General features: G+C 35.6%; 1 protein-coding gene, 2 long non-coding RNA genes and 3 pseudogenes across 6 annotated transcripts; 4 read left to right on the top strand and 2 right to left on the bottom strand.

Moving 5' to 3' along the window:
* Window positions 1-447: 447 nt before the first annotated feature.
* AT2G06965 lies at window positions 448-2,397 on the top strand (annotated as a pseudogene; the record flags this gene model as incomplete). The annotated part of the gene is made up of 1 exon: window positions 448-2,397.
* A 4,681-nt stretch (window positions 2,398-7,078) lies between these two features.
* On the top strand, window positions 7,079-9,759 carry AT2G06960 (2-oxoglutarate (2OG) and Fe(II)-dependent oxygenase superfamily protein; the record flags this gene model as incomplete). The annotated part of the gene is made up of 2 exons (NM_126672.1): window positions 7,079-7,352; window positions 9,587-9,759. The coding sequence occupies 2 exons, from the start codon at window positions 7,079-7,081 to the stop codon at window positions 9,757-9,759; spliced, it is 447 nt and encodes a 148-aa protein (NP_178713.1).
* Window positions 9,760-13,996: 4,237 nt separating this feature from the next.
* AT2G06950 lies at window positions 13,997-18,205 on the top strand (annotated as a pseudogene; the record flags this gene model as incomplete). The annotated part of the gene is made up of 1 exon: window positions 13,997-18,205.
* Window positions 18,206-18,880: 675 nt separating this feature from the next.
* AT2G05045 lies at window positions 18,881-19,122 on the bottom strand. Its single transcript, NR_140061.1, has one exon. It is a non-coding gene; the product is annotated as an other RNA (long non-coding RNA).
* An 86-nt stretch (window positions 19,123-19,208) lies between these two features.
* AT2G05035 lies at window positions 19,209-19,473 on the top strand. Its single transcript, NR_140060.1, has one exon. It is a non-coding gene; the product is annotated as an other RNA (long non-coding RNA).
* A 2,247-nt stretch (window positions 19,474-21,720) lies between these two features.
* On the bottom strand, window positions 21,721-22,800 carry AT2G06940 (annotated as a pseudogene). The gene has a single exon.
* Window positions 22,801-26,072: the final 3,272 nt, after the last annotated feature.

The raw sequence follows: 26,072 nt of genomic DNA, 5'->3' as shown, positions 1-26,072 counted from the left end.
GAAGCATCACCACCGTTTGATCGAGTGATTTCTTGCAATTCATTCTGATCCGTTTGATCGAGTGATTAAAGATGGAGCATTTCTCACCGTCCGATCGAGTGAAGAAACCAAAGACACCCTCTTTGTAGACACCAACGCCTCGTGACCCGCCTCCATTGAAAAGCTGGTGTACCTTTGTCTTCTTGCCCCCCCATATTCACTTTGGTCCCCCCATTGCAATTCCCGAACTCAACAACCTCATCTCTTCACCTCCCATACCAAAGCAATCTCGAATCCTTACAATTCTCTCTTTATCTCCTTCACTTCCCTTTCTTATCAAAAACTTTTCGCAATTCATTTGTTTCCTCCATCATTCCATCTCCTAACCTACTGAATTTTGGTTTTGAGTTTCTCCCACTTTTGTTCTTGATGACGAACAAGCGCTCGCTTTGTCAAGGATTCGAAACAATGCTCTCTCCCCATAGAAGAGGTATCCAACACCTTCTTCGCATGCAGCAGCTCGAGTACCTTCTGAACCATCACCCTTGGGGTTGAGCAGGAGAGAACAAGCAAGTTTCGAAACCGATCACAGTGAATCGAGCCAAGAGGAGGAAGTGATGCAAGAAGAAAAACTTTCAGCCCTCTGTAAAGGAATTCTCGAGGAACAAGGCAGATATCACTCGAGGAAAGAAGCCCGTGGAGAGGAGGTTGGAACTGGTAGATGAAAACTCCGAGGAAGAAATGGCTTCACCAGAGGAAGATGATCAAATAGAGAAAGGAGGCAGTGATGATTTGGAATAAGAAAAGTGTGCAACTCGAAACGAGTACTACAAGCTGCTGAAGCGCAATGTGTTTTTAGGAACTCGATACCCTCATCCCGAGACCATGGAGAGACTCGACATCTATGATGATGCAGACTATATGTTTAAGCAGTGCAACCTCAATATTCACATGTTTCGGCCAATGGAGGGGTATGAGGAAGAGACCATCCAGTTTCTTTCATCCGTGGAATTGTTCTTATATGGAGAGTCAAAGGACGATGAAATCAGGCCAGACGGAAGTTTGGGATACTTGGAGTTCTGTGTGTATGACGTAGAGTATCGGCTTCCAATCGAGCATCTCGAGCTGATGTATGGATTTCTAAGCGGAAAAGACACGAGTCATCGTTTTGACAAGAGAGAGCTTTAGTCATTCTGGGCCACACTTGGGTCTAAACATGGATTTTCATCCTTTAGGACCAAGAGCAACGGAATAAGGAGTCTGGTGGTTAGATATTTTCATAGGTCCTTAGCTAGTACGCTATTTGCAAGAGAGAGGAATGAAACCTTTGTCAATGGAGAACTAGAGTTGATGGAGACAGCTCTACAAGAGCTGCTTGGTTTAGCATCATATGGTATAGTTCTAGCTGGAGATCAGACTAACGCTTCGGTCTCATTCTACCTAATCAAGCACCTGCTAAGTTACAGAGGATGGGCTAAGGGACTTAAGAAACCAGGAAGAATGGTTGTGGGAGGAGTTGTGACACTAATTCTGAGAGCTTGCAATGTACCTCTACATTTAAAGCCGATTCCCCCGAGATGGATTGATATGCAACACCTTATCAATTCCAAGAGTTTTTGGTCGCAGCAGAAGAATGACCTATATAAGTATAGGTTCGATCACCCCACAGCAGGACAATATATTTTTCTCCTCCCAAATCCCGCTTCCACTTCGATTAGAGATGGTGGCAACATTGAGTTTTGTCCACCATTAGAGAACCTCTATTTTTCAGGTGATGAACTTGTGCCGATGGAAGGAATGAATAATGATGAGACCCCAATCCATCATTCAGATAATGAGGCAGAACCTATGGACGTGTCTTACGCAACACAACAATTTTACTTTGAGGAGTACTCCGCACCGAGTCAAAGTAAAGACTCAAAGGAAATTCACAAGCGCCTTGGTTTCCTCCAGAGCTGGTGTAAGTTCCACAACAAGGCTCTCGCGACACTCAACAAGAAGTTTAACAATCTCCAACTCAAGATCAACTGTTCTTCTTCAACTACAACAATGCCACATAACATGCCTTTTGGGAGAAGCGGATCCACTCGTCATGAACCTATGCATTTCGATCCGCCTTCACCACCAAGACAGTCGTCATATGAGCCGAGGGAACACCATGCTGCACCTTCACCACCAAGGCAATCATCCTTCAAACCTAGAGAAAGGAAAAGAGGAGCAAGTTGAAAAAGCGAAGAAGAACAAGGAAATCAGATGCTGGAGTAAGCCACTCTACCGCACCACTTGAGGGGCCACTCGATCAACAACCCGAGAAAAGGGTCGAGCATCCAGCTATCCAAGTTCAGCATAACCCGTTCCTTGGAGTTATACAAAGGAGAGTATGGATGATTTTGTCTCCTCCTACTTCACCTGATTACTGAGGTAACACCACCTCAACCATTGTACATACCATTAGCTTTTTATTTTCCTTTTGTGTTGTTTGTTTTGGTCTTGAATTCTCTTTCAGATTTTTATTACACAGGGGATTGTGTAATTGAAGTTTGGAGGAGGGTTCAAGACATGTTTAACATTGTGTTCTCTTTTCTTATTTCAAATTTTGCATCATCTAAGGATAGAAAAACCATAAAAATTTGAAAGAATTTCAGAAAATTATTTCACAAAAATAGAGTGTCATGTAGATTGCATATCATTTTACGATTGTATATAGTGTACTTGCATTTAGGATTGCTCATTTTCATAGGGGATAATGATGATTTCAAACCGATAAGCATGTTTTGATTCAATAAAGTAAGTTCAATGCCCAGGTTGTTAGTTCTCTATGCATAACCGATTGTATCTCTGAAGTAAGACTGCACCCTGCTTCTAATTTGTAACTTGACTATACTACTTTGATTCGAAACTCGCTTATCTGATGTCATTCCCTATCTATTAGAACCTGAACTGAATTTGTAATTATCATGTCTATGCATTGTTTGTGAACTCATGGCTACCATATACATACTTGGATTATCTTATTCACTTCACCACCCTCTGTTAATCCAAGTAGATGTCTCTCATTTTTAGAGCAGTTTCCCATACCCTTAGCCTAGCCTTATTTTATGCCAAAGATCATTTGTGTCTGACTGTGAGGTCTTTTTCGATTGAGCTTGGTATAACGTGTTAGCTATGAGCCGACAAGAGCAGTCTTTCATGTAGACCTAGCCCACGCTTTTTGGGTTATCTAGGACTAGGTGGAGACTTGTATTTGGGATTGGGATTGTGAATGGATTGAATGGGAATGAGAAAGAGAATGAAAATAAAAAGAAAAGGAAAAAAAAATTGTTTAGAGTTCTTAAGGGGGATACAAAAAAGTGTTAGTCTAGTAAAGGGTTTGGAATTCAAAGAAGTTAGGCATTGTGATTCAAAAAAAGGATAAATCGCCCTATGTGCTAAAATTAGAAGAAAAGCCTTAAGATTTTCAAAGTATAAAACCAAACCCGCTAGACTCTTGAATCGTTTCAAAGAAGAACCCTTTAGAACTTGAACCAAAAGAGAGAAAGAATAAGAAAAAGGGTAGAGTTAGGACATTTGTGGGACTGCGATCATCTTCTGAGCTATCATACTATATCATTGGGTAGATGGGAGTCTGTTCTTGTATGTGTCCATTGGTTTTTACCTTTAGCATTCTGCTGAAGCTCAATCTTTTCTCTGAGAGTCCCCTGTTACTCGACCAAATCAATAGAGGGACCATTTTTGTCTCTTAGCCTAAGCCCGAAACCAAGTGAGTTCATAACCATTGCATTGCTTGATCCACTGTTCGTGCTTAATGAATATTCAAGGGAATTGGTTGATGAGAATGCTTGAATATATTAAGGCAGGTTGTTAGGTTGCATTGTGACGAGTATGGCTAACGTTTTTAAGTAAAGGTCTATCATCTTGCAACCTAGAATTACCTACCTGGACATTGAGCTTACCCGTTCTATATGTATGCTTCGGTTTTTGAATCCCCACCTTTAAACCTCTCCTTCAACTTAAGATTTTTTGTTTGCTTGAGGGCAAGCTAGAGATAAGTATGGGGGAGTTTATAACACTGTATTTTACTCATTTTAGGTGTGTGTTTATCATCATTTAGCTTTACATTTGCTCATTGTATCATATCATTTTGCACCATTTTAGCTTATTTTGCATACTTAGGCATTTAGGATCATCTTGCATACACATTGCATGTTTTGGTGTGTTTTCAGGTGCAGAAGGAGCTTAAAAGGATTATACTCGACCTCTTTACTCGATCTAGGCAGCTACAGAGGAGGCTTTAGTTCACTCGATCCTCTTACTCGATCAAGGCAGCCTCAGTGGAAGCAGCAGATTGATCTACTCGCCCCTCCTACTCGATCCTCTACTCGACCAAGGGTGACCCACTCTACAAGACTTGTTGATTTATCAAAGCGACTTCGGATCCTCCTCATTCCCCACTCAACCAAACATCGGAGCATACGGATAGGAGAGGAAGATGCATCTACTCGACCAATTGATCACTCGGAGCATAGACACAAAGGCGCAAACTTTGCAGCATCCTCTTTACTCGATCCCCAAGATCAAGTATCGGTCTAAACCGCCTCAAGTCTCTTGTCTTCTAGTGAATCTATGGTTTCAACATTTTACTATAAACACATCACTTTGGGATTTGTCCAAAGGATCTAGCTTTTATCCTTTAGTTTTCTTTCTGTTTATGAATCTTCAAAACTTAATTACTCTTAATCTATTTTGTTTTTGCATTTAGTTGTTTTGGTAAAGTTGTTTAGCTTGTTTAGATCTACATTTTGATATGATTTGAGTAATTTCTGGGTTTGTGTTCTTGAGGATGGATTAGATTAGGGTAATCTCTAGGTTAGTTAGGTGGTTAAGATTAGGTTAGAACCCTTCTGGATTCTCTTGGCCCCTATGCGGTTTTCGCTGGCTAATGTGGAGATTCGATCATAGACGTCCAGCGTACAAAAGACGTTCAAATTGATGTCAGATCTACGAATTCCAGAGATTTGTAGACTCGACCAAGACATTGGCTTGTCTGCTTATTGGCTTTGGTAGATTGTTTCTTAAACCCTGCTCTGCTATGTTTCATCAACGACAATTGAGATTAGGAAGTGGTAGTGTTATGGCGGTCTTTGTCACGACAGTGGATTGACCCAGTTTTTGAATCTATCGTCAAGGGTATCTACCTTTTACCTGTTAGCCATCTGATGAACCCGAGAGTTGCCCTTATCAATGAATCCATCCTTAGAACTTCTATTAGATTTATTTGTATCCCCTGTTGATTGCACTTTTATGTACCTGTTATTTGTATCCTCTGTTGATTGCATTTTAGTTACTTAATTTTGTTGCCTGTTGGTTCTACTGGACCCAATGATCGAGTAGGGCTCTTAAAGTTCTCATTTTCGTGTTTGATTCCTGACCTAGGATTGTTACTAGAAACTCACCATCATTATAATCTGGTTTGACTTAGTTGCTTCTGTACACATCTTGATTGGTAGCAATAACAGTGGACTGGATTGATACCCCGTATAGCTGCATCGATATGTTAGTGTTTGTAGGGGAATTAAACTGAACCTCACACCCTTCAGCAAATAAGTAGGCCTAAAAAACCTGCTTATTACACCACTTGGTGGAAACCTTACTTAGCAACATTGGAGATCCTATTGTCTACGTTCAAGAGACAAAATGATTGAGGAAGACTCAAGAGATAGTTTTTTCATTTACACTATTAGTTTCTACAAAATTAAATGTATTTCCATTGACAAATTTCAAGGATGAATATTGTTTTTTCCTTAACAACATTAATATCATTGTTTAAAGTGAGATAGAATGGACTACTCTTAATTAATATTAATGGAAGAATTAAGGAGAAGAAATTGAAGGAGATTATGTTTTCTTAATAAAAAAAATGAGAAAAATGTTAGAGTTTTAACCATATACATAAATGTTACACGTTTTAAAATGCTTTTGACAAAGATGAGTTTCTTTGCCCATTTTTCCTTATTAGAGATGACTAGGGCGAGGGCGGTTACTAAATTTATTTAAAAATATAGATATTTAAGTGGCAGCTTTTGAATCTATAAATAGGGTTGCCTGAATTTTCCAACCTAAACTATTTACAAACTCATCGTTTCTCCCATACTTTTTTCCTCTAAGAAAATAACCATCAACTTTAATATTTCTGAAATAAACAAATTTCTCACTAAACCATGTTAAACAATAAATTTGTGTTTACTGTTTCACGTTACGATTACCCACATAATTACCCACGACCCGTTTCGATACGATGTCGTTTCCTTCATTGGTTTTATTCCCAAAATTACCCAAAAATGACGTTATTTTCTTTGTGTTTATAATCAAAATCGATTTGAGGTTTAGGGTTCATATTCACTTCTGAAATTGAAGAAACGATGAGCACCACGAGCTACTACTCGTCTGCTTCAAGTCTGGCACATCGAAATGCTGGTGTTCCGTCTCCCTCATCGCCACTTTTACTTCCACCGTCCGCCGTTTCGACCTCACTCCCACTCTCCGGACCCTCAAAATCAGGATCATCTGGGTCACTCTGATACACTAAATCTTCCCTATGTTCATAACTCGACGAAGACCCATACCAGAATGACATAATTTCAAAAAAAAAACAGAAATCCCAAAATTCCCTTTTTCCCCTTTTCTCTCAAGAACCCTAATTTTTCAATCGGTCGAACAATGATGCCCGACCAAACGACATCGGTTTGGTTTTTTTTGGAAATAAAACAAAGGTGAAACGACGTCGTTTCAAGACAGGTCGTGATTACTTATGTGGGTAATCTCAAGACGGGTCGTGATTACTTATGTGGGTAATCGTAATCGCGGAATAGTAAATGCAATTTTGTGGTTAAACCCGGTTTAATGACTGGTTCAATTGGAGGCGTATTTTCTTGGATGAATCCTAAAATAAATGATGTTTTTTCAGAAATATTAAAAAGATGGTTGTTACAATGAGCTTGTTAATAGTTTAGGTTGGAAAATTCCCGCAACTCACTTTTATACGAATAAAAAATGAAAACAGGAGTTCGGCGGCTACATACGCTAAGAGATGTTCGAAATGATGGTCAAAGCCATCTTCGAAAGTCTTGAAATTGATGGCGGTGATGAGGCGGCGGAGGAGTTGGAAAAGGGAAGTCAAGTAGTGGTGGTGAACTGTTATCCACCGTGTCCGGAGCCAGAGCTGACGCCCTCAAACTACGGCTTCTTGACTCTTCTCCTTCAAGACGACGTCGAAGGCCTTCAGATTCTATACCGTGACGAGTGGGTCACCGTTGATCCCATTCCTGGCTCTTTTGTCGTCAAGCGATCATCTCGAGGTATATTAATTTTTATAGGTTTTAAACATTTTCTTCTATCTTTTCTTGTTTATAAAATTATTTTAATTACTTTATTTAATAAATTAATCACTTTCATGAAGTGTTTTTTTTTATTTGAGGGATAGAAATAGATAATGAAATATTCCAATTTTGTTAAATCCGTAAGTAAAAACACTTACAAAGCAAATCATTTCTCATAAAAAACAAATATCTAAAAGACTTACGCTAGCAAGTAGCAATTCACCACAAAATAGTTAATTTTAGGTTGTTTAGAGATTGACATTGATAAGTGATTAGCATGTCAAAATAGTTTTAAATATAGTGTTTCAGATTTTTCTCTCACACTTGTAGAGTTGTCAAAATAGTATTAGAATTATAGAATTTAGTTTAACCCGTATTACGCTCCAATTTAGTATTGTAATTATTAATTTAGATGAGTCAAAGGTCATTCACAATTCCATTTTACTCATTCTCTATCAAATAAATACTAATTTTAACCCGCTTTTGCAGGTCGATTTTTTTATAAAAAAAATGACCCAGAAATCTTCCATCAGATCATTCCTTAAATTTTAGCAAAACCCAAAAACGAAATTATTCATAAATCTAAATTTTTTTTTTACAATATGTTATTAGATATTGACCAAATTTTTAATAATTTTGTAAAATAATTTTTGAAGATTTATTTCCATATTTATTATTTCTTATAATATAAAAAACAATTGTCATGTAAATTTGTTGACATATATATTTTAAGTATATATATCAACAAAACAAAACTCAAAAAAACACATGAAAAATTGATGGATTAAAAAATCAAATGTTAGACTATGTACAATCCAATAAAATAATGATGGAATGTGTAAACTGTTTTCAACAAAGAACTGATTAGATTTGTGATCATTTGAAATTGTTTTACAAAGAATAGAATCATATTATCATCATGCGTTGTACTCGGAAATGAAGTATCCTTCTCCTAATATGTTTGTATTATGAGAATGATCTATAAGCAAAATATAAAGATTAGTTATAAAAATTAACATTTCAATTAAAGCTTGATAGAAAAAAATATGAACAAATACCTCAATGAAATCATGTGTGCGTCTATATTATCATCTTCGCACATCACACTACATGCATAAATATTAAAAACAAATGTAAGAAACAATCTGAAACTAAAGTTTTATAAATTATAAATGATTTTCATTATTTAAAAAATGAATTAAACAAATGAAACTGAATCGGGGTTAGTATAATGATATTTCGTTTAAGTAGAATGACATGCTCTTATATAGTGAAGATGAAGTGACGTTTAGTGATTTTATAAAGAAATATTTTGTTTGTAAAACAAATTTTACTCTTTGGCTTGCTGAGAAATGTTTCGAATTATATGATATGGAAACTTCTAGAATTCAGTTTGCAGTAAACATTAGTTTAGGAATGTTATTCATGAATGTTTTAATTAAATCAGATTTTATTATCATTACGTTATTATTGCTTTTTGATTTGGAAAGTCTTAATGGACAATTAAGATTGTTAGTTTAAATAATATCCTGAATATGTGTGATTTTACCGTATTTTGTTAGTTTAAATAATATCCTGAATATGTAAGATTTTACCGTATTGATTTTTAAGTATAAATGTTTTTCATATGCAGAATTACGAATTAATGTAAATTCTAATCCGCTCCACTAATTGATTCGCAAGCTCTTAATATTGTTTACCAACATAATATTTTTAATAAAAAATGTCTTAAATTAATAACTATATATTTGGTTTATTTTAGATTGATTTTTTATATTTAGTTTTTTTGAAATCTTTGAAAAATAATAAATAGGTGATAAGTATTGAATATAGTGTGTTAAAGGATCATTATTTAAAGTTGAAATATAGTTTGTTTAAAAAATATAGTGTGATGACCAAATTACCATTGACGACTTTGATTAATAATATACAAAATCCAAAATTAAAATTGAAATTGATCACAAATTAAACCATTTTTCAATTTGTACTTCCCTTTTAATAATAAGGGGATATTGATCTAAAACATTTCTACAAAACTAACTATTTTTTGTTTATTCTCTGTAGATATTTTATTCATCAAATCAATTGACCTTTAACTCATTTGATTTATCAACTCATTTGAATCAAAAAATTTAACTCATTATGGTTCATGGGTTGAGTTGAGTTGACCCATGAATCTTAACCGATTTTGACACCCCTAAACAGGAGGTACAAAAGCGTTCTACATAGAGTATTGGTGAATTCCACAAAGCCTAGGAGATCAGTGGCGTCGATGCAAAGCTTTCCCTTGATATCCGTCGTGAAGCCATCACCAAAGCTCGTCGATGAACATAATCCACCACAATATATGGACACCGAGTTTGCCACTTTTCTAGAATACGTTTTCTCTCGCGAACCTAAATGAAAATTTTCTTGAATCATGCAAGATCATTATATAAGATAAATGAAATTACCATTTTTATGATGTTTATAAATTAAGGTGAATTAAATTTTTTAATAGACTACGTCAGATATGGTAATTTAAAGGAAAGAAATACAAAGCACACAAGCAATATCTTTCATCCACATGAACATGATTGTGATTTTTTTCTTGTGAAAACATGATTGTGATTTTCTACAAATATAAAGACGAGACTAAAAACATGATTGTGATTTTCTACAAATAGAAGAGATTTAAAGTTTTAATAGCTCTGTTATTTTAATAGTATTATGTTTAATATAGGATTATAGATCTCTTCCATCTAAATCTGACCTGTTAAAAATAAAATAAAATAAAAGAGTTCCAGTAAAATAAAATCATAGACCATATATTCTTTTTTTCTTAATATGAGTTTACTCATGACTAGAATGAATTCAAAAACACACTAAAAAAAAGTTGGTCGTCAATTGGAATTATTTGTAGATTGCGAATTTCTAGAACTGCAGAAATCCTAATGATATATTAATTACAACCCAAAAAGTACGGAAGATTTTTGTTTCATACAAATGCTTTTGGTATTTCAAACAACAATTTCTTTCATTTCTTATGAGCCACGTTTATTCTTATATTTCTGAATTAATTATATTAGTAAGTTATGTTGCATTATCAATTATAACTATAGTTGTATATATATTTGATAAAAAGAAGAAAAGAATTGATGCTAATGATACGTAGCACCGATGCTCTCCGTAATACACAGTCCTAAAAAATCAACTCAATTAAGTCAGTAATACACACTCCTATTAATCTGTTCATTGTGATTTATGTTGACTAACCTTCGTGTCTTGTGATCTCCCATGTCATTCCACCCATCAAAAGATATAACTCTAGACATATATGTCTTGGAGAAGACAACATTTGCATAAGATCTCCATGCTTCCTTTAATTTTGCAATTCACGAAAATGAATTCCGTTCGTTCAATTGATGACTTTTACATGTATTTATTATGAGAGTTGGTATCTTGTACAATGATCAAGATGCTTTTAACACTCATCTTAAGTTTTTATTTTTGTTATATTCTAATAAAATATTTAAATAAAAGCACACATTGTGTTTTTAAGTATTTGTTTTTCAATAAACTTTGTTTGAAAAAATCTTATTTAAAAACCTACATTATTACCAAACTATACAAAAGTAAAAAAAAATCTAATTATGTCACTTGAATCAGTCTATGGTAGAACACGACTATGCCACTCCACATGGTGTAAATGTTCATAACTTATATTAAAAAAGCAGAAAAATGCTTAACATTTGCTCAAAAAATGCTTAACATTTGCTCAAAAAATGCTTAACATTTGCTTAAAAATTGCTTGTACTTGCTTGATTAAGGGAGTTTTCATCTTAAAGGGACAAGAAGGAGAGAAGTTAATAGAGCTACTTACAATCTGCCCAATTAGGCATTAGTGATAACTACTCTTTCCTCACTACTTAGTCAATAAGTTAAGATTTCTTCAAGTTTTAATGTTGTGAAGAAAAAGGCAAAGGCTCTAGTATAGCTACTCTTACTCTCTCATTCTAAACTTGGTTATGCTATGATCAATACATTACAAACTATTATTTCTTTGACAAAGACCTTATACCAAGTTCATTTGATCTTTTTAGCTCAAAAATCTAGACGTTAAGGACATCGTAGTATTACACGTTATACATCATTAGTCTTAATGAAAACAAAACCCATTTCAGCATAATTTAGATTATGTAGTATATGACTTGCAATGAAAGTTACTACACTTACTTGTCTTAGGTCAGATTCCCCAGTCATTCCATCCATCGGTAGAGATGACTTGAGACATGTAAGTTTGAGAGAAAACCACAGTTGCTTAGGCTCTTTAGGGTCTCTCAAGCCACACCTTCCCAGTTACATCAATCTTACAATTTAAGAAAGAAAATCCAGACTTCTCATCAAGTGAGTCCCTGTCCTGAGCGGTAATGGAGCCACTAATACCTGATGTAATCTCTTTGACTATTGATCTTATTGTGCTTTCATCATAGAGAGTTCTAATCTTGAACTCCCAATATTATCTAATATCTTGTTTAATATATATTCTTCTTCCCTCATGCGCATATTGTTATTCATGAATCAATCTCATCATCTCTTGCCTGTCTACCTCATAAATCTCCATCAATTCAACCACCCTATAGGATCAATAAACAAATTATATATATACATCAATAGTATATTTCTTATAACTTATTTTTTTTTGGTATGGACTTATTTCTTAGTGTATTGATCATTGTATGACGTATATTTCTTAAAATAAAGAAAACTAATTCAAATTTTAAGTTAGAAACTGTTCAATAACTGAATAATTTCAAGTGGAGTGTGCATATACAAAAACACCACCATTTAGAAACCAAGAAAAATACAAAAGGGTCTTAGAAAAAATTAATGTGCAATTTCTTTAATAAAATTGGTTCAATTTTCCCAAAACAAATTCCATATTGTTTTTTATTTTATTTTATAAACATTTAGAAAATTTTAGACAGCTTAAAATGGATTAATTACCCTTACCCTCGTGTATTTTTTTCTTATATTATTAACTCTAATGCTTAGTATGGCATGGTGTCTTGAAAAAGTCTTAAACGGCGTCGTTATAAAGTGAGGAATTAATACATTGTTCATACTTCACACTTGGTCGTGCTGTTCTCTCTTGTCTCAACGGCGACATTGTGTCTGTGAGGTGTGGGGTTAGAGATTAGATACTTCTAATTTATGTTAAATTATTACACTAATGAAAACATGTGTAAAATGGCTGTTTGTTTCTTGCTTTTGGGGTACTCGGTTTGCCCCATATGTGTCTCAACTCTCGATTCGGTTTTGTTTGCTTCTCTGTTTTGCTTCATGTTCTGTTTTCTTATTGATTCTCAGTTTCGCTTTCTTATGAGATGATTTGTTGCCGAGGGCTTCGTGTATATTGATGATGAAACATGTATAGAAGGAAAGAGCATATTCAAATCAATTACCAATCCCTATGATTTCTCCTATCATTACTACTAAAATATTCTCTTGTAATTAATTAGGATTATGTCCACCTTGTGTATATATATATGTCCTATGTATATTGAACAAAATATGAGAGTAAATATAACTTCTTCCCGTTGTTAAACTATCATCACATTATCAACATGTACGTTGTAAACGATGATGTCATGGGCAAAGAAAACAGAAGAGAAGATGTTTCTCTTCGTGTTCCTATTCCTAGAGTTCTAAACCGATCATATCGAACAAAACTGGAAGATTTAGCCCAACTCAAATTGATCCAGCAAGTAACATTTATCTAAAGACGTTTGGGCGAGAAAATATCAAAAACTACCGAGCCAATGAACCAAAATGCCAAGAAGACCCTGCCGGATCAAGCCATCTTCAAGTTCTTCCACCCAAACTTATAATTGAAGTTTCTCATGCAATGATTGATAAAGCAACAAAAAGTACCAACTTTCGAGTGCTATATCCAAATGGTGACAGTATTTTGACGTGGCATGAAAATGCATAACAAGACAGCACAGAAAAATTAATATTTATACTCAGAGACAAAGAAGATGATGCAAGGTTCATGAGTTTACCCGGAGTAACCGGAACATCAGAGAATATGAGATGGATCTTTGGAGGAGAATCGAAATTAAATCTACGAAATGAAAAGAGTCAAAAATGTCAGAATTTTGTGAATATATAATATCAGAAAGGAACATTTTTCATTTCTTTACAGTAAAGAAGATGAATCATGAAACAAGACTTTGGGAATTATCAACACAATTCAAGTAATGAAGCCTCAAAACTCTGCAGTTTCTCTGAACTCAGCAAAGAAACAAATGAAAGCCCAATGCAGGCCCAAGAAGCCCACAACACAAACTTGGAAGCAACGGTCATCTTCTCCAAGTAACGACAAGAACAGAGCTGGCAACCTCAAGACAAGTTCACCTAATCTCAGTACGGAAAAGGCTTTCAACATCAAGCTTGAGAACAGGTTCCTGACCCTTGATTCAGAGAGTCCAGCTTGATGTGTGACACCTGTCGTTTCTCTCTAGGGTTTTAGCTATGTCTCTCTTGTTGTATATAAACAAAACCCCATCATCTTTTGTAAAGTTAAGAGAGTATTATCAATGAAAACCTAAAGCATTGCTTTTGCCTTCATGGTATCAGAGCTCATGGAACATAGATCCATGGAACTCTACTCTGTTCCTTCTCTCAATATTTCAAATTGTGTCACCGTCACTCTTACTGCCAAGAACTATATTCTCTGGAAATCTCAGTTCGAATCTTTTCTTGATGGTCAAGGGCTTCTGGGTTTTGTCACAGGCTCGATTCCTGCACCAAGCCAAACCAGCGTTGTTTCAGACATTGATGGGTCAACATCGGCTTCACCCAATCCTGAGTACTACACCTGGTTCAAGACAGATCGAGTTGTCAAATCCTGGCTCCTTGGTTCTTTCTTAGAAGATATTCTCAGTGTTGTGGTCAACTGCAACACTTCTCATGAGGTATGGATCTCTGTAGCAAACCACTTTAATAGGGTTTCCTCCTCTAGGTTATTTGAGCTGCAAAGACGCCTCCAAAATGTTAGCAAACGTGATAAATCTATGGATGAATATCTTAAGGACCTTAAGACTATTTGTGACCAACTAGCCTCTGTAGGAAGTCCTGTAACAGAAAAGATGAAGATTTTTGCTGCTTTGAATGGGTTAGGGCGAGAGTATGAGCCTATCAAAACCACTATTGAAAACTCCATGGATGCTCTGCCTGGTCCTAGTCTAGAGGATGTTATTCCTAAGCTTACAGGCTATGACGATCGACTTCAGGGTTATCTTGAAGAGACAGCAGTTTCACCTCATGTCGCCTTCAACATCACCACTTCAGATGACTCTAATGCTTCTGGTTACTTCAATGCTTACAATCGTGGCAAAGGGAAATCTAACAGAGGCAGAAACTCATTTAGTACTCGTGGTCGTGGTTTCCATCAGCAGATATCTTCAACAAACAGTTCTTCAGGTTCTCAGTCTGGTGGTACTTCGGTTGTCTGTCAGATTTGCGGGAAAATGGGTCATCCAGCTCTTAAGTGTTGGCATCGCTTCAACAACAGCTACCAATACGAAGAGCTTCCTCGTGCCTTAGCTGCAATGCGCATCACTGATATTACAGATCAACATGGCAATGAATGGCTTCCAGATTCTGCTGCAACTGCTCATGTCACAAACAGTCCTCGATCCCTGCAACAATCTCAACCATACCATGGATCTGATGCTGTCATGGTTGCTGATGGTAATTTTCTGCCCATTACACACACTGGCTCAACAAACTTGGCTTCCTCATCAGGTAATGTCCCTCTCACTGATGTTCTTGTTTGCCCAAGCATAACGAAATCTCTCTTGTCTGTGTCTAAGCTTACTCAAGATTATCCATGTACTGTTGAGTTTGACTCTGATGGTGTGCGTATCAATGATAAGGCAACCAAGAAGCTTCTCATAATGGGAAGCACTTGTGATGGTTTATATTGTCTGAAGGATGACTCTCAGTTCAAGGCTTTCTTCTCCACTCGTCAGCAGTCCGCAAGTGATGAAGTGTGGCACAGACGCCTTGGACATCCTCATCCTCAAGTCCTGCAGCAACTGGTCAAGACCAACTCTATCTCTATCAATAAGACTTCTAAGTCACTCTGTGAAGCATGTCAGCTTGGGAAGAGCACTAGGCTGCCATTTGTTTCTTCTTCATTTACTTCAAATAGACCTCTTGAGAGGGTTCACTGTGACTTGTGGGGACCCTCTCCAATTACTTCTGTACAAGGCTTTAGATATTATGCAGTCTTTATTGATCATTATTCTCGATTCAGTTGGATTTATCCTTTGAAGCTCAAGTCAGATTTCTACAATATCTTTGTTGCATTTCACAAGCTAGTTGAAAACCAACTTAATCATAAGATTAGTGTGTTTCAATGTGATGGTGGTGGAGAGTTTGTCAATCATAAGTTTCTGCAACATCTTCAGAATCATGGGATACAACAACACATCTCATATCCTCACACTCCTCAACAAAATGGACTAGCAGAAAGGAAGCACAGGCATTTGGTGGAATTAGGCTTATCTATGCTGTTTCAGAGTAAAGTCCCTCTTAAGTTTTGGGTTGAAGCCTTCTTCACTGCCAACTTTCTGATTAATCTTCTCCCTACATCTGCTGTTGAGGATGCTATTTCACCTTATGAAAAGCTGCATCAGACGACTCCGGACTATACAGCTCTCAGATCTTTCGGTTGTGCTTGTTTTCCAACTATGCGTGACTATGCTATGAACAAATTTGACCCTCGCTCTCTTAAGTGCGTTTTCCTGGGGTACAATGACAAATACAAGGGGTATAGGTGTTTATATCCACCTACAGGACGGGTTTATATAAGCAGGCATGTGATTTTTGATGAAACAGCTTATCCTTTCTCTCATCACTATAAACACCTTCATTCGCAGCCTACAACTCCATTACTTGCAGCATGGTTCAAGGGGTTTGAATCCTCCGTGTCTCAGGCACCACCAAAAGTGTCTCCAGCACAACCACCACAGAGAAAGGCAACACTACCCACGCCTCCTCTTTTTACTGCTGCTGATTTTCCTCCTTTACCACGGAGAAGCCCTCAGTTGTCTCAGAATTCTGCTGCTGCACTTGTGTCTCAACCTTCAACAACAACAATCAATTCAACTCATCCACCTGCTGTGGTGAATGAGAGTTCTGAGCGTACGATAAACTTCGATTCTGCTTCTATTGGCGACAGCTCTCACTCATCCCAGCTTTTGGTGGATGACACTGTAGAAGATCTCATGGCAGCTCCAGTTCCTACTCAACAAGCTCCACCTCCTACTAACACTCACCCAATGATCACAAGAGCTAAGGTGGGAATCACAAAACCAAATCCTCGTTATGTTTTTCTGTCTCACAAGGTTACTTATCCTGAGCCAAAGACAGTAACTGCGGCTTTAAAGCATCCGGGTTGGACAGGCGCCATGACAGAAGAAATGGGCAACTGTTCTGAAACTAATACATGGTCCCTGGTGCCATACACACCTAACATGCATGTTCTTGGAAGCAAATGGGTCTTCCGGACTAAACTCCACGCTGATGGAACCTTAAATAAGCTCAAGGCTCGGATAGTTGCAAAATGTTTTCTTCAAGAAGAAGGGATTGGCTATCTTGAGACCTACAGTCCTGTAGTAAGAACACCTACAGTCCAATTGGTTCTCCATTTGGCTACTGCTTTGAACTGGGAGTTGAAGCAAATGGATGTTAAAAACGCCTTCTTACATGGCGATCTAAATGAGACTGTTTACATGACTCAGCCTGCTGGTTTTGTTGATAAGAGTAAACCAACTCATGTTTGCTTGCTTCACAAATCTATCTATGGTTTAAAACAGTCCCCAAGAGCTTGGTTTGACAAGTTCAGCACCTTTCTCTTGGAGTTTGGATTTTTCTGCAGTAAATCTGACCCTTCACTATTCATCTATGCTCATAATAATAACCTCATTCTGCTTCTTCTTTATGTTGATGACATGGTGATTACAGGAAATAGTTCACAGACATTATCCAGTCTTCTAGCAGCTCTCAACAAAGAATTCAGAATGACTGATATGGGACAACTCCACTACTTCCTGGGAATTCAGGTTCAGCGAAATCAACACGGCCTGTTTATGTCTCAGCAGAAGTATGCTGAAGATCTCTTGGTGGCTTCTGCAATGGAGAACTGCACTCCTCTGCCAACTCCTCTACCCGTTCAGCTTGACAGAGTTCCACACCAAGAAGAACCTTTCACTGATCCAACTTATTTCAGGAGTATTGCTGGAAAGCTCCAATATCTCACCTTGACTCGCCCTGACATACATTTTGCTGTAAACTTCGTGTGCCAAAAGATGCACCAGCCAACAATGTCAGACTTTCATCTTCTGAAGCGGATTCTAAGGTACATAAAAGGTACCATCACTATGGGAATCTCTTACAATCAAAATTCTCCTACTCTTTTGCAAGCTTACAGTGACAGTGACTGGGGCAACTGTAAGCTCACAAGACGCTCTGTTGGTGGCCTCTGCACCTTTATGGCCACGAACCTGGTGTCATGGTCGTCAAAGAAACATCCAACTGTCTCCCGAAGCTCCACAGAAGCTGAATACCGCACCTTATCTGATGCTGCCTCTGAGATCCTCTGGCTGAGCACTCTTCTCCGTGAGCTTGGCATTCCTCTCCCAGATACTCCTGAATTGTTTTGTGACAACTTGTCTGCAGTCTACCATACAGCTAATCCAGCGTTTCATGCAATGATTGATAAAGCAACAAAAAGTACCAACTTTCGAGTGCTATATCCAAATGGTGACAGTATTTTGACGTGGCATGAAAATGCATAACAAGACAGCACAGAAAAATTAATATTTATACTCAGAGACAAAGAAGATGATGCAAGGTTCATGAGTTTACCCGGAGTAACCGGAACATCAGAGAATATGAGATGGATCTTTGGAGGAGAATCGAAATTAAATCTACGAAATGAAAAGAGTCAAAAATGTCAGAATTTTGTGAATATATAATATCAGAAAGGAACATTTTTCATTTCTTTACAGTAAAGAAGATGAATCATGAAACAAGACTTTGGGAATTATCAACACAATTCAAGTAATGAAGCCTCAAAACTCTGCAGTTTCTCTGAACTCAGCAAAGAAACAAATGAAAGCCCAATGCAGGCCCAAGAAGCCCACAACACAAACTTGGAAGCAACGGTCATCTTCTCCAAGTAACGACAAGAACAGAGCTGGCAACCTCAAGACAAGTTCACCTAATCTCAGTACGGAAAAGGCTTTCAACATCAAGCTTGAGAACAGGTTCCTGACCCTTGATTCAGAGAGTCCAGCTTGATGTGTGACACCTGTCGTTTCTCTCTAGGGTTTTAGCTATGTCTCTCTTGTTGTATATAAACAAAACCCCATCATCTTTTGTAAAGTTAAGAGAGTATTATCAATGAAAACCTAAAGCATTGCTTTTGCCTTCAGGAATAACTTAGAGAAGTTAACTGCGTCGGATATTACCTCAAATCGTCGGAGGATGCGGTCGGAGTCTGCGATGGTTGTTATCAGAAATGGAGCTTCGCGGAAGAGGCAACGGTGGTGTGTGACATTTGCAGGTAAAGATGATGAACATCCAAAGGGAATAAAAAGATGTTTTACACGATTTGTTGGAAAGCCATATTCATTGGAGGATTTGTGTTGTGTCGAAGCTCCTTGGATTGGCTTTGTTGGCTTCCTTACGAAAGAATGCATCTACGAGAAGGAGCACCAATGTCATGATCTCGTTTTTAATTTAGTCTTTCAATAAAGAAAAAATAAAAACTTTTGGTTGAAGCCTTGAAGGTATGCATGTCTCTTGGAATATTTGGTTTTAAGTTTAGAGTCGAAAATATTTAATTAATTCTTTCTATTTCAAATTTGACATTGGTCATATATATTACCATGTTGAGGCTGTTCTTTTGTGGTTCTTTTACTATTAGGGGTTTAGACTTGTTTACGTAGGTGGGTGAAATTACTCTTATATGTATTGTAATCACTTTGACTATAATTTTCTTTTCATTTGATGAAAAATTAAGTAGCATTTGTTTGAAATCTTGATTTTGTGCTCTTCTTGAAATCACAAATACCTTAGAAACTTTATTAAGAAATGTGAGCTAATTAGACACATGCGTTTCGTTTGTTAGATTTGTTGGAAATATTTTGACAGAATGATAAAGCTAATTAAACATACCAAAATCTCAGATTACGATATACAGTACAAGAGTATTATCTTCATCGCAAAACAGATCTCAGTGTGACTACATATACTTAAAATCTGTATGTATCTACATTTAAATGTTTTTTATTCATGTATATCCTTATATATGTTAGTAAAATCCTATAAGATCATCTCCAATGTCTTTAGATGTATGCTCAGAGACTATGTTAGTGTGACGGAGCCATTCATCACCATGTATAAAAGATACATCTACGAAAGAAGATACTTCTGAATCTGTGAGTTGTTTCCCAAACAAAACCCTCTCTTTGTAATCTGTTCCCGTCCATAACATTTATGCTCTCCAAAAGTCATCGTCCTAAAATATAAAACCCATACAAGACATAAATAAGGTCTTTTATGTGTATTCTAAGATGTGTATGTAGTCGCTTACTTTTCTATGGTCGAGTCTCCCCAGTTATTCCATCCTTCTGGAGTAATGATTCCAGACATGTGAGTATTTGAGAACACAACCGTAGCATAGGCTCATGATATGTCTATAATTTGCATGATTTAGGCATTCATTCTTCACCACTTTGTCATTGATTCATCCACATTTCATCTCATTAGGAGTCGTTTTAGTGTGTTTTACATACTTAGGACGATTTTGCATTAGGATTGCATGTGCATGGCATATTTGGTTGTTTTCAGGTACTTTGGATGCTTTTGGAGTTCAAACAGAGGAAAAACAGAACATGAAGTCAGAATGCCCAATGACGCCTTCAGCAAAAGTACTCTATCACAGCCTCGGAGCCCTGCCAGGGCAAATCACTCTATCGCAACCCCGGAGAAGCAAGCAGCTCAGTTTCACTCAAACGCGAAGCCGGAGGAATCACCCCATCAGAACCACTCGATCACCACTCGATCACCAAGAAGCCTATCTGCTCATTTTGCACTCAACAAGACAAGCTGAGAACAAAGAAGAGAAGAGAAGCCAAAGAAACCACTCGATCACCACCTCATGACATCCACTCGATCGCACTCGATCACAGGGTCGCTGGACCATTCAATCTCGACTTCACTGCATCTCACTCGATCGCAAGACGGATCCCCTGAAGCCTAGTTTGATCAATGACATACTCGATCACTAGGAAGCTCATTTCTGCCCGTCAGATGCCAATGACATATTCGGTCGCAGGATCATGACGTGAAGATTCGCTATATATTTAGTTTCCTTATTAGTTTCATTTCTCGCTTATATAAACTGCCTCTTAGGGTTTTCCCTAGGGCATCCGCTAGCATCCGCTATTATCCGTTATTATCTCGCTTTTACCTTTTTCTCAACTTTGATAGCCGCAGTGTTTCTCCTGCGACTTTGTAGTTTCGCTTTCAAGTATTTGATATTCAGTTTTCGTTTAAGTCTTTCGTCATTTCTGTTAGCATGTTTTCAATTGTTGCTTTGCTATTGTCTTTGATTATGTCTGAGTAGTGAACTGTATTTCTGAGGATGGGATAGAATAGTTGTGGTTTACTTGGTCATTTTAGGTGGTTGAGTTTAGAATACTAGAATCCCTTCTGGATTAGTTGCGCTTATTGCTTGTTTCACTGGCTAATGTGGAGTATGAGTCCAGACGTCCAGCGCTCAGAAGGCGTTTAATGGGCGTTAGATCCTATTAATTCCAGAGATATCTGACTCTACCCCAAGGGATTGACTGTAGAGAGGGTATTGACTTTAACATGTTGATTCGATAGTGTCTGCTTAGTTAGAGATTGCTAAAGGGATTTAGGTCAGTGTCTAGCTTTGCTTGAGGATTTCTATCACGGGAGTGAATTAATCTGTTGTTGAACTTGTTGTCTAGGGATAGCTTCTGTGAAGTTTTGTCAAACGCCTGAATAGATTAAGGAGACCACACTAATCGATTACCCCATCCTTAGGAATCGTTTATCCATTTGATTGCCTGTTATCATTTCTGCTTTGTCATTCACTTGCCTGCTATTGCCATTTCTGCTTTTAGTTTCATTTCATTTCTGCTATTGCATACTAGGACTTTAGAACCAACCAACTTTCTGCTTGGCTTGACTTAGAGCTTTCTGATCATATCTCATCTGTTTGCATCACACCGAATTGGATTGACATCCTAAAATACTACAACGACAAGATAGTGTTTTAGGGATTAATTGAGTAAAATCCTACTATCAGCTCCCCAAGCTCTTCCAAGCAATATTTCCCCACTTCCATCGATCTTACAATTCACAAAAGAGAATAATGATTGTTCATCTTCTGATTGTCTTCCTTGAGCTGTGATAGATCCAGTAACTCTAGATGTATTCCCCTTTGCTATTGAATTAATAGTACAATCCTGTTTGCGATTTTAGAGTATTAAGCTCATATTTTGAAAAGGTCATGCATGTGTTTTATTTTTAACTTGGTAGTGTGATCTTCCATTGCCAAATATAAAATCTATGGACCCTTGAATGAATCAATCTTTGAAGAAATGTCTTCCTTTATCATCTAGTAGCGTGTCATTAGCCCCGTAGAATCAACAACCGTAAAAGGCAGCTTGGTCTCCTTCAATCCTTAGAGCTACTGCTTGTGCATCAGCTTCACCAGGATCTGGTTTGGTCCATTATTCTTCCTCCATTCAAAACATATACACACATGAGAACTGATATCATTATATGCGTTAGCTAAATTAGGTTTAATTGTTGTGACATCGATATCCTTACCTTGAAACTGATGTTGTAAGCTGTGAAGTTAGCTGCAAACACTACGAAGGAGAAGCTATCTTCAGCAGTGTTTCCGGTGGATTTCGCTGTGTCGTTCCATTCGATGGATGTATTTTGATATCCTCTTCCTTGAATAATAAGGTTTGTCTTGTTTTCATTAACCGTAACATTTTCCCTGCTTGCTTACATTGAACTCAAATCTTAGTAAATATATATATCATATTACACTATAAAAGAATATCATTGAGCACTGGAGATAGGGGAAAAGAACAAGAGCTTGGAGTTAAAGATAGTCTTGGAAGAGCTTTGATCAAGGACAGCATCAATGGCGCTTTGAACATTGCTGAAGTTACCACAACCATGCAAATCACGGTCAACACAAGAGAAGTCTTGTATTGGTGTGTAAGCCTTGACGTCCATTTCTCACAAGATTTTATTGGTTCATGGTGATGGTGTTTGTGTCCAAAGAATGTTAAATATTTTCCTAATGCTCCGAGTTGGGAATTGTTTATGATAGTTGTAGCTATAGAAGAGAGAGATCTAAAGGATGGCAATTGGATCGTGTAGAGAGCAAGAATGATGGATAAAAGAGCTATTAGGGTGGTTAAAACCGGTTTGATGGGCATGTTTAAGATAATAGGAGATGGGTTTAGTGTGTCTCAACTAGTTAAAAGTAAAAAAGAGGCAAATGTTGTTTGGTATTGGGAAAAAAACTAAATTAACCCAAAATAACGAGATTAATTACTACAATGTCTTATAAAATATTGGGGTTAAATTGGTTATTTTCTTGTCTAAAATACTTTTTTTCATGTGTTAAAAATAAAATAAATACAAAATTACCCTTTAAAAAAAATGCCAGCAATTTTACAAAAGTCTATCGTTTAGTTATGGAAGATTTATTCTTATTCCGCAGACTTTTTTAACTACAACATATTTTTTGTGCCAGACTTTTATGGTTGACAAATTTCTTAGAAAATAGCGATAACAGATTTATAAATTATAGCATATTTAATTTGATTGACAGATTTTTAGTTTATTCAACTACAGACTTTCATATATTTTGACAGACTTATTTTTGTGTAGACATTTTTTTACGGTAAATGATGGCAGATTTATAATTTTGTTAAAAAAATCAGTCACATTGTAACAGATTTGTTGTCAAATAACTAATTACTAGAAAGACTTCTAACGATAACCGTTTTTTTTAATGTTATGACACACTTGTTTTATGTTATAACATATTTTTGTAATTTTACACAATATCTGTCGTTTGATGGCAGATTTGTTTTCTAAAATATAATATTTTTATGTTATGACAGAGTTGTTTTATGTTGTGACAGATAAATTTATATTACCATAAATTTGTCGTTTGATGGCAGGTTTAATAAATAAGAAAATAAATTGCTGGAATGACCTTAAAGATATTTTATGTTACGAAAGATTTGTAATTTGAAATCCGACCGATTTTTAGTTTTCTTTTTTCATGATTTTTTTAATAGAATAATACTAACTATTGTAACAGTTTTTTTTATTTGGAAACTCATATTATGACAGATTTGATTTTTTTTTGTCAACTGCTTTTAGAAATTCTTTTATATACCACTAAAATGAAATTTTTTCCAAGGAAATACTATAATTAATTTTATTTTTCAAAAATACCACAAATCTATAACTAAATTTTAATATTAAAAACTAATTTCTAAATCCTAAACACTAAACTCTACACCGAAAAACTATACCATAAATATACATAGTACAGTCACCGAAAGAATGACCCGCTTTTTCCAATATTCTAGACGATCTTGGAGTGCTACGCGTCTCTTTCCCCTTTTTCTCGCTTTCCCTTATCTTACATGTAAGAGGGGATTACTTAGCCCTCTCTTCTAGAATTTTTATTTTCTAAAATTACTTTTGTAGACACTATTCCTCCTAATTGGGCAACCAATCATGGAGTTATTATTTTTTAATTAATGTGTGGTTGACAAAAAAAAAAGATATACCATAAATAAACATAGTCAACCCAAATTTATAAAAAATTCTATAATTTCAAAAATCAATTATGGTTTTCTTTGCATAATTGTTTGCTATAATAATATTTACTGTGGTGACAGTTTTTTTTCTTTGCAATAACAGACTTATTAGAGCAGTTACCATATTTACCACTAAAACATTAAATGTTAACATCTAGGGTTTTTATAAAAAAAAACGTGGTCTCCTTAGTTTTTGTGAAAAAAAAGTGGCCTCATGAGAGGAAAGTCTGATTTGGAGAAAATAAGATGACCTAAATCGAGTTTATGTTTGCTTTTAATTGTTTTGTTTCTTAATTGTTTTGTTTCTTTTTTTAATTTTCGGAAATGAAATATTTTTTTTGTGTGAATAGAAATGTTGATTAAGGTCAATTGGTCTTTTTTCATAAAATTTGTGTTAGTCTAGTTATCCATCACTAATGAGAGTCATTTTAGTTATTATTGCCTAGTTTTGAGTCAATATGGGTAATTTTCAGTTTGGTATTTATACATGTGCGAGGAAGAGTGGCGTGAGAGTAAAGTGAAGGATATGGGCTTCGAAGACAGTGTGGTCCCATTTTCTTTGTAAATCAGTTTGATCTAAAGACATTTCTGAAGTATTTCATGATAATTAAACAAAAAATAGTATATATGTTGCTTTAGAAACTTAGAAAAATGTGGAATAAGTTTTCTCATAGGCATCTTCAATCATTTACATTAGAGACTCAATAATGGAATAAGATGATCAAGTATTTTTACAAATATCAGACGAAAATTATGAATATTAGGTGATCACCCGCGTCACGCCGCAGTTTTTTCGGATTTTTTGTATTGTTTAATTTAAATATAATTTTATTTATCTAATCATTTACTCATGTAATAAGCAATTACTTTTAGTATTTAAATATTTTTTCTAATAACATTCTCAAAAGTGCATCATACAAATAATTCATAAACAACGTTCGTCTTAAACCAATTTAAGAGAGGGAAGTGTTGGATTCTAGAAACCTAAGAATATGATGATGGATCTCCTTACGTATTCTTCACCCTCGATGATTGATTATATAAATATCAATTTATGAGAATAACCTACTCAAATAATTTATAAATCCACGACTATTATAGACTAATACTTTGAGTTTGGTTTTATTGAAAAATCATGTAATACTAAAATAAATTTAATAATAGTACAATTAAATATGTAAAATTAAATATTAAATGTATCATTAACCTATAAGTTAGAAGTTGAGGAGCTTACATTAATTATTTAGAGAAAATTTGGAAAAATGTCTCTTTTCGAAGTTTTTGTTTGAAAAATAAGCTACCCATTTTTTTTCTTTTAAAATATATTTTTAAAAATATAAAAGAAATAGAGAATTATAAATATATCCTTACTTAAATTTACTAATAATTTTAAAACATTTATATTAAAAACAAAAATCAGATTGTTATTTTATCTTTTCTCGACACCAAAAAAATATAATTTAATTTAAAAATATTTGATGTAACTAACTAACAATTTTACATATAATTTTATCTTGAATATATATATTTTGTAAGAAAAATATTGTTACAAGACAAAGAAAAAAAAAGAATATTCTTTAAAAGAGAAAAGTTAGTGTATATATATGTATAAATTACACCATGCAGAATTTCATTATCATCTTCTTATAATTGAAATCACAAATATTTACAAACAAAGCTAAATTAGTTCAAAACTTGAGTAATAATGTAGAGTAAAAGAATTTTAGATTAAAAAAAATGTAGCGTTAAAGAATTATTTGTT

This window comes from Arabidopsis thaliana, chromosome 2, assembly GCF_000001735.4.
Source record: "Arabidopsis thaliana chromosome 2, partial sequence".
Classification (NCBI taxonomy): domain Eukaryota; kingdom Viridiplantae; phylum Streptophyta; class Magnoliopsida; order Brassicales; family Brassicaceae; genus Arabidopsis; species Arabidopsis thaliana.
The sequence above is the reverse complement of the archived record's forward strand: the minus strand, read 5'-3'. Positions and strand labels throughout refer to the sequence as shown.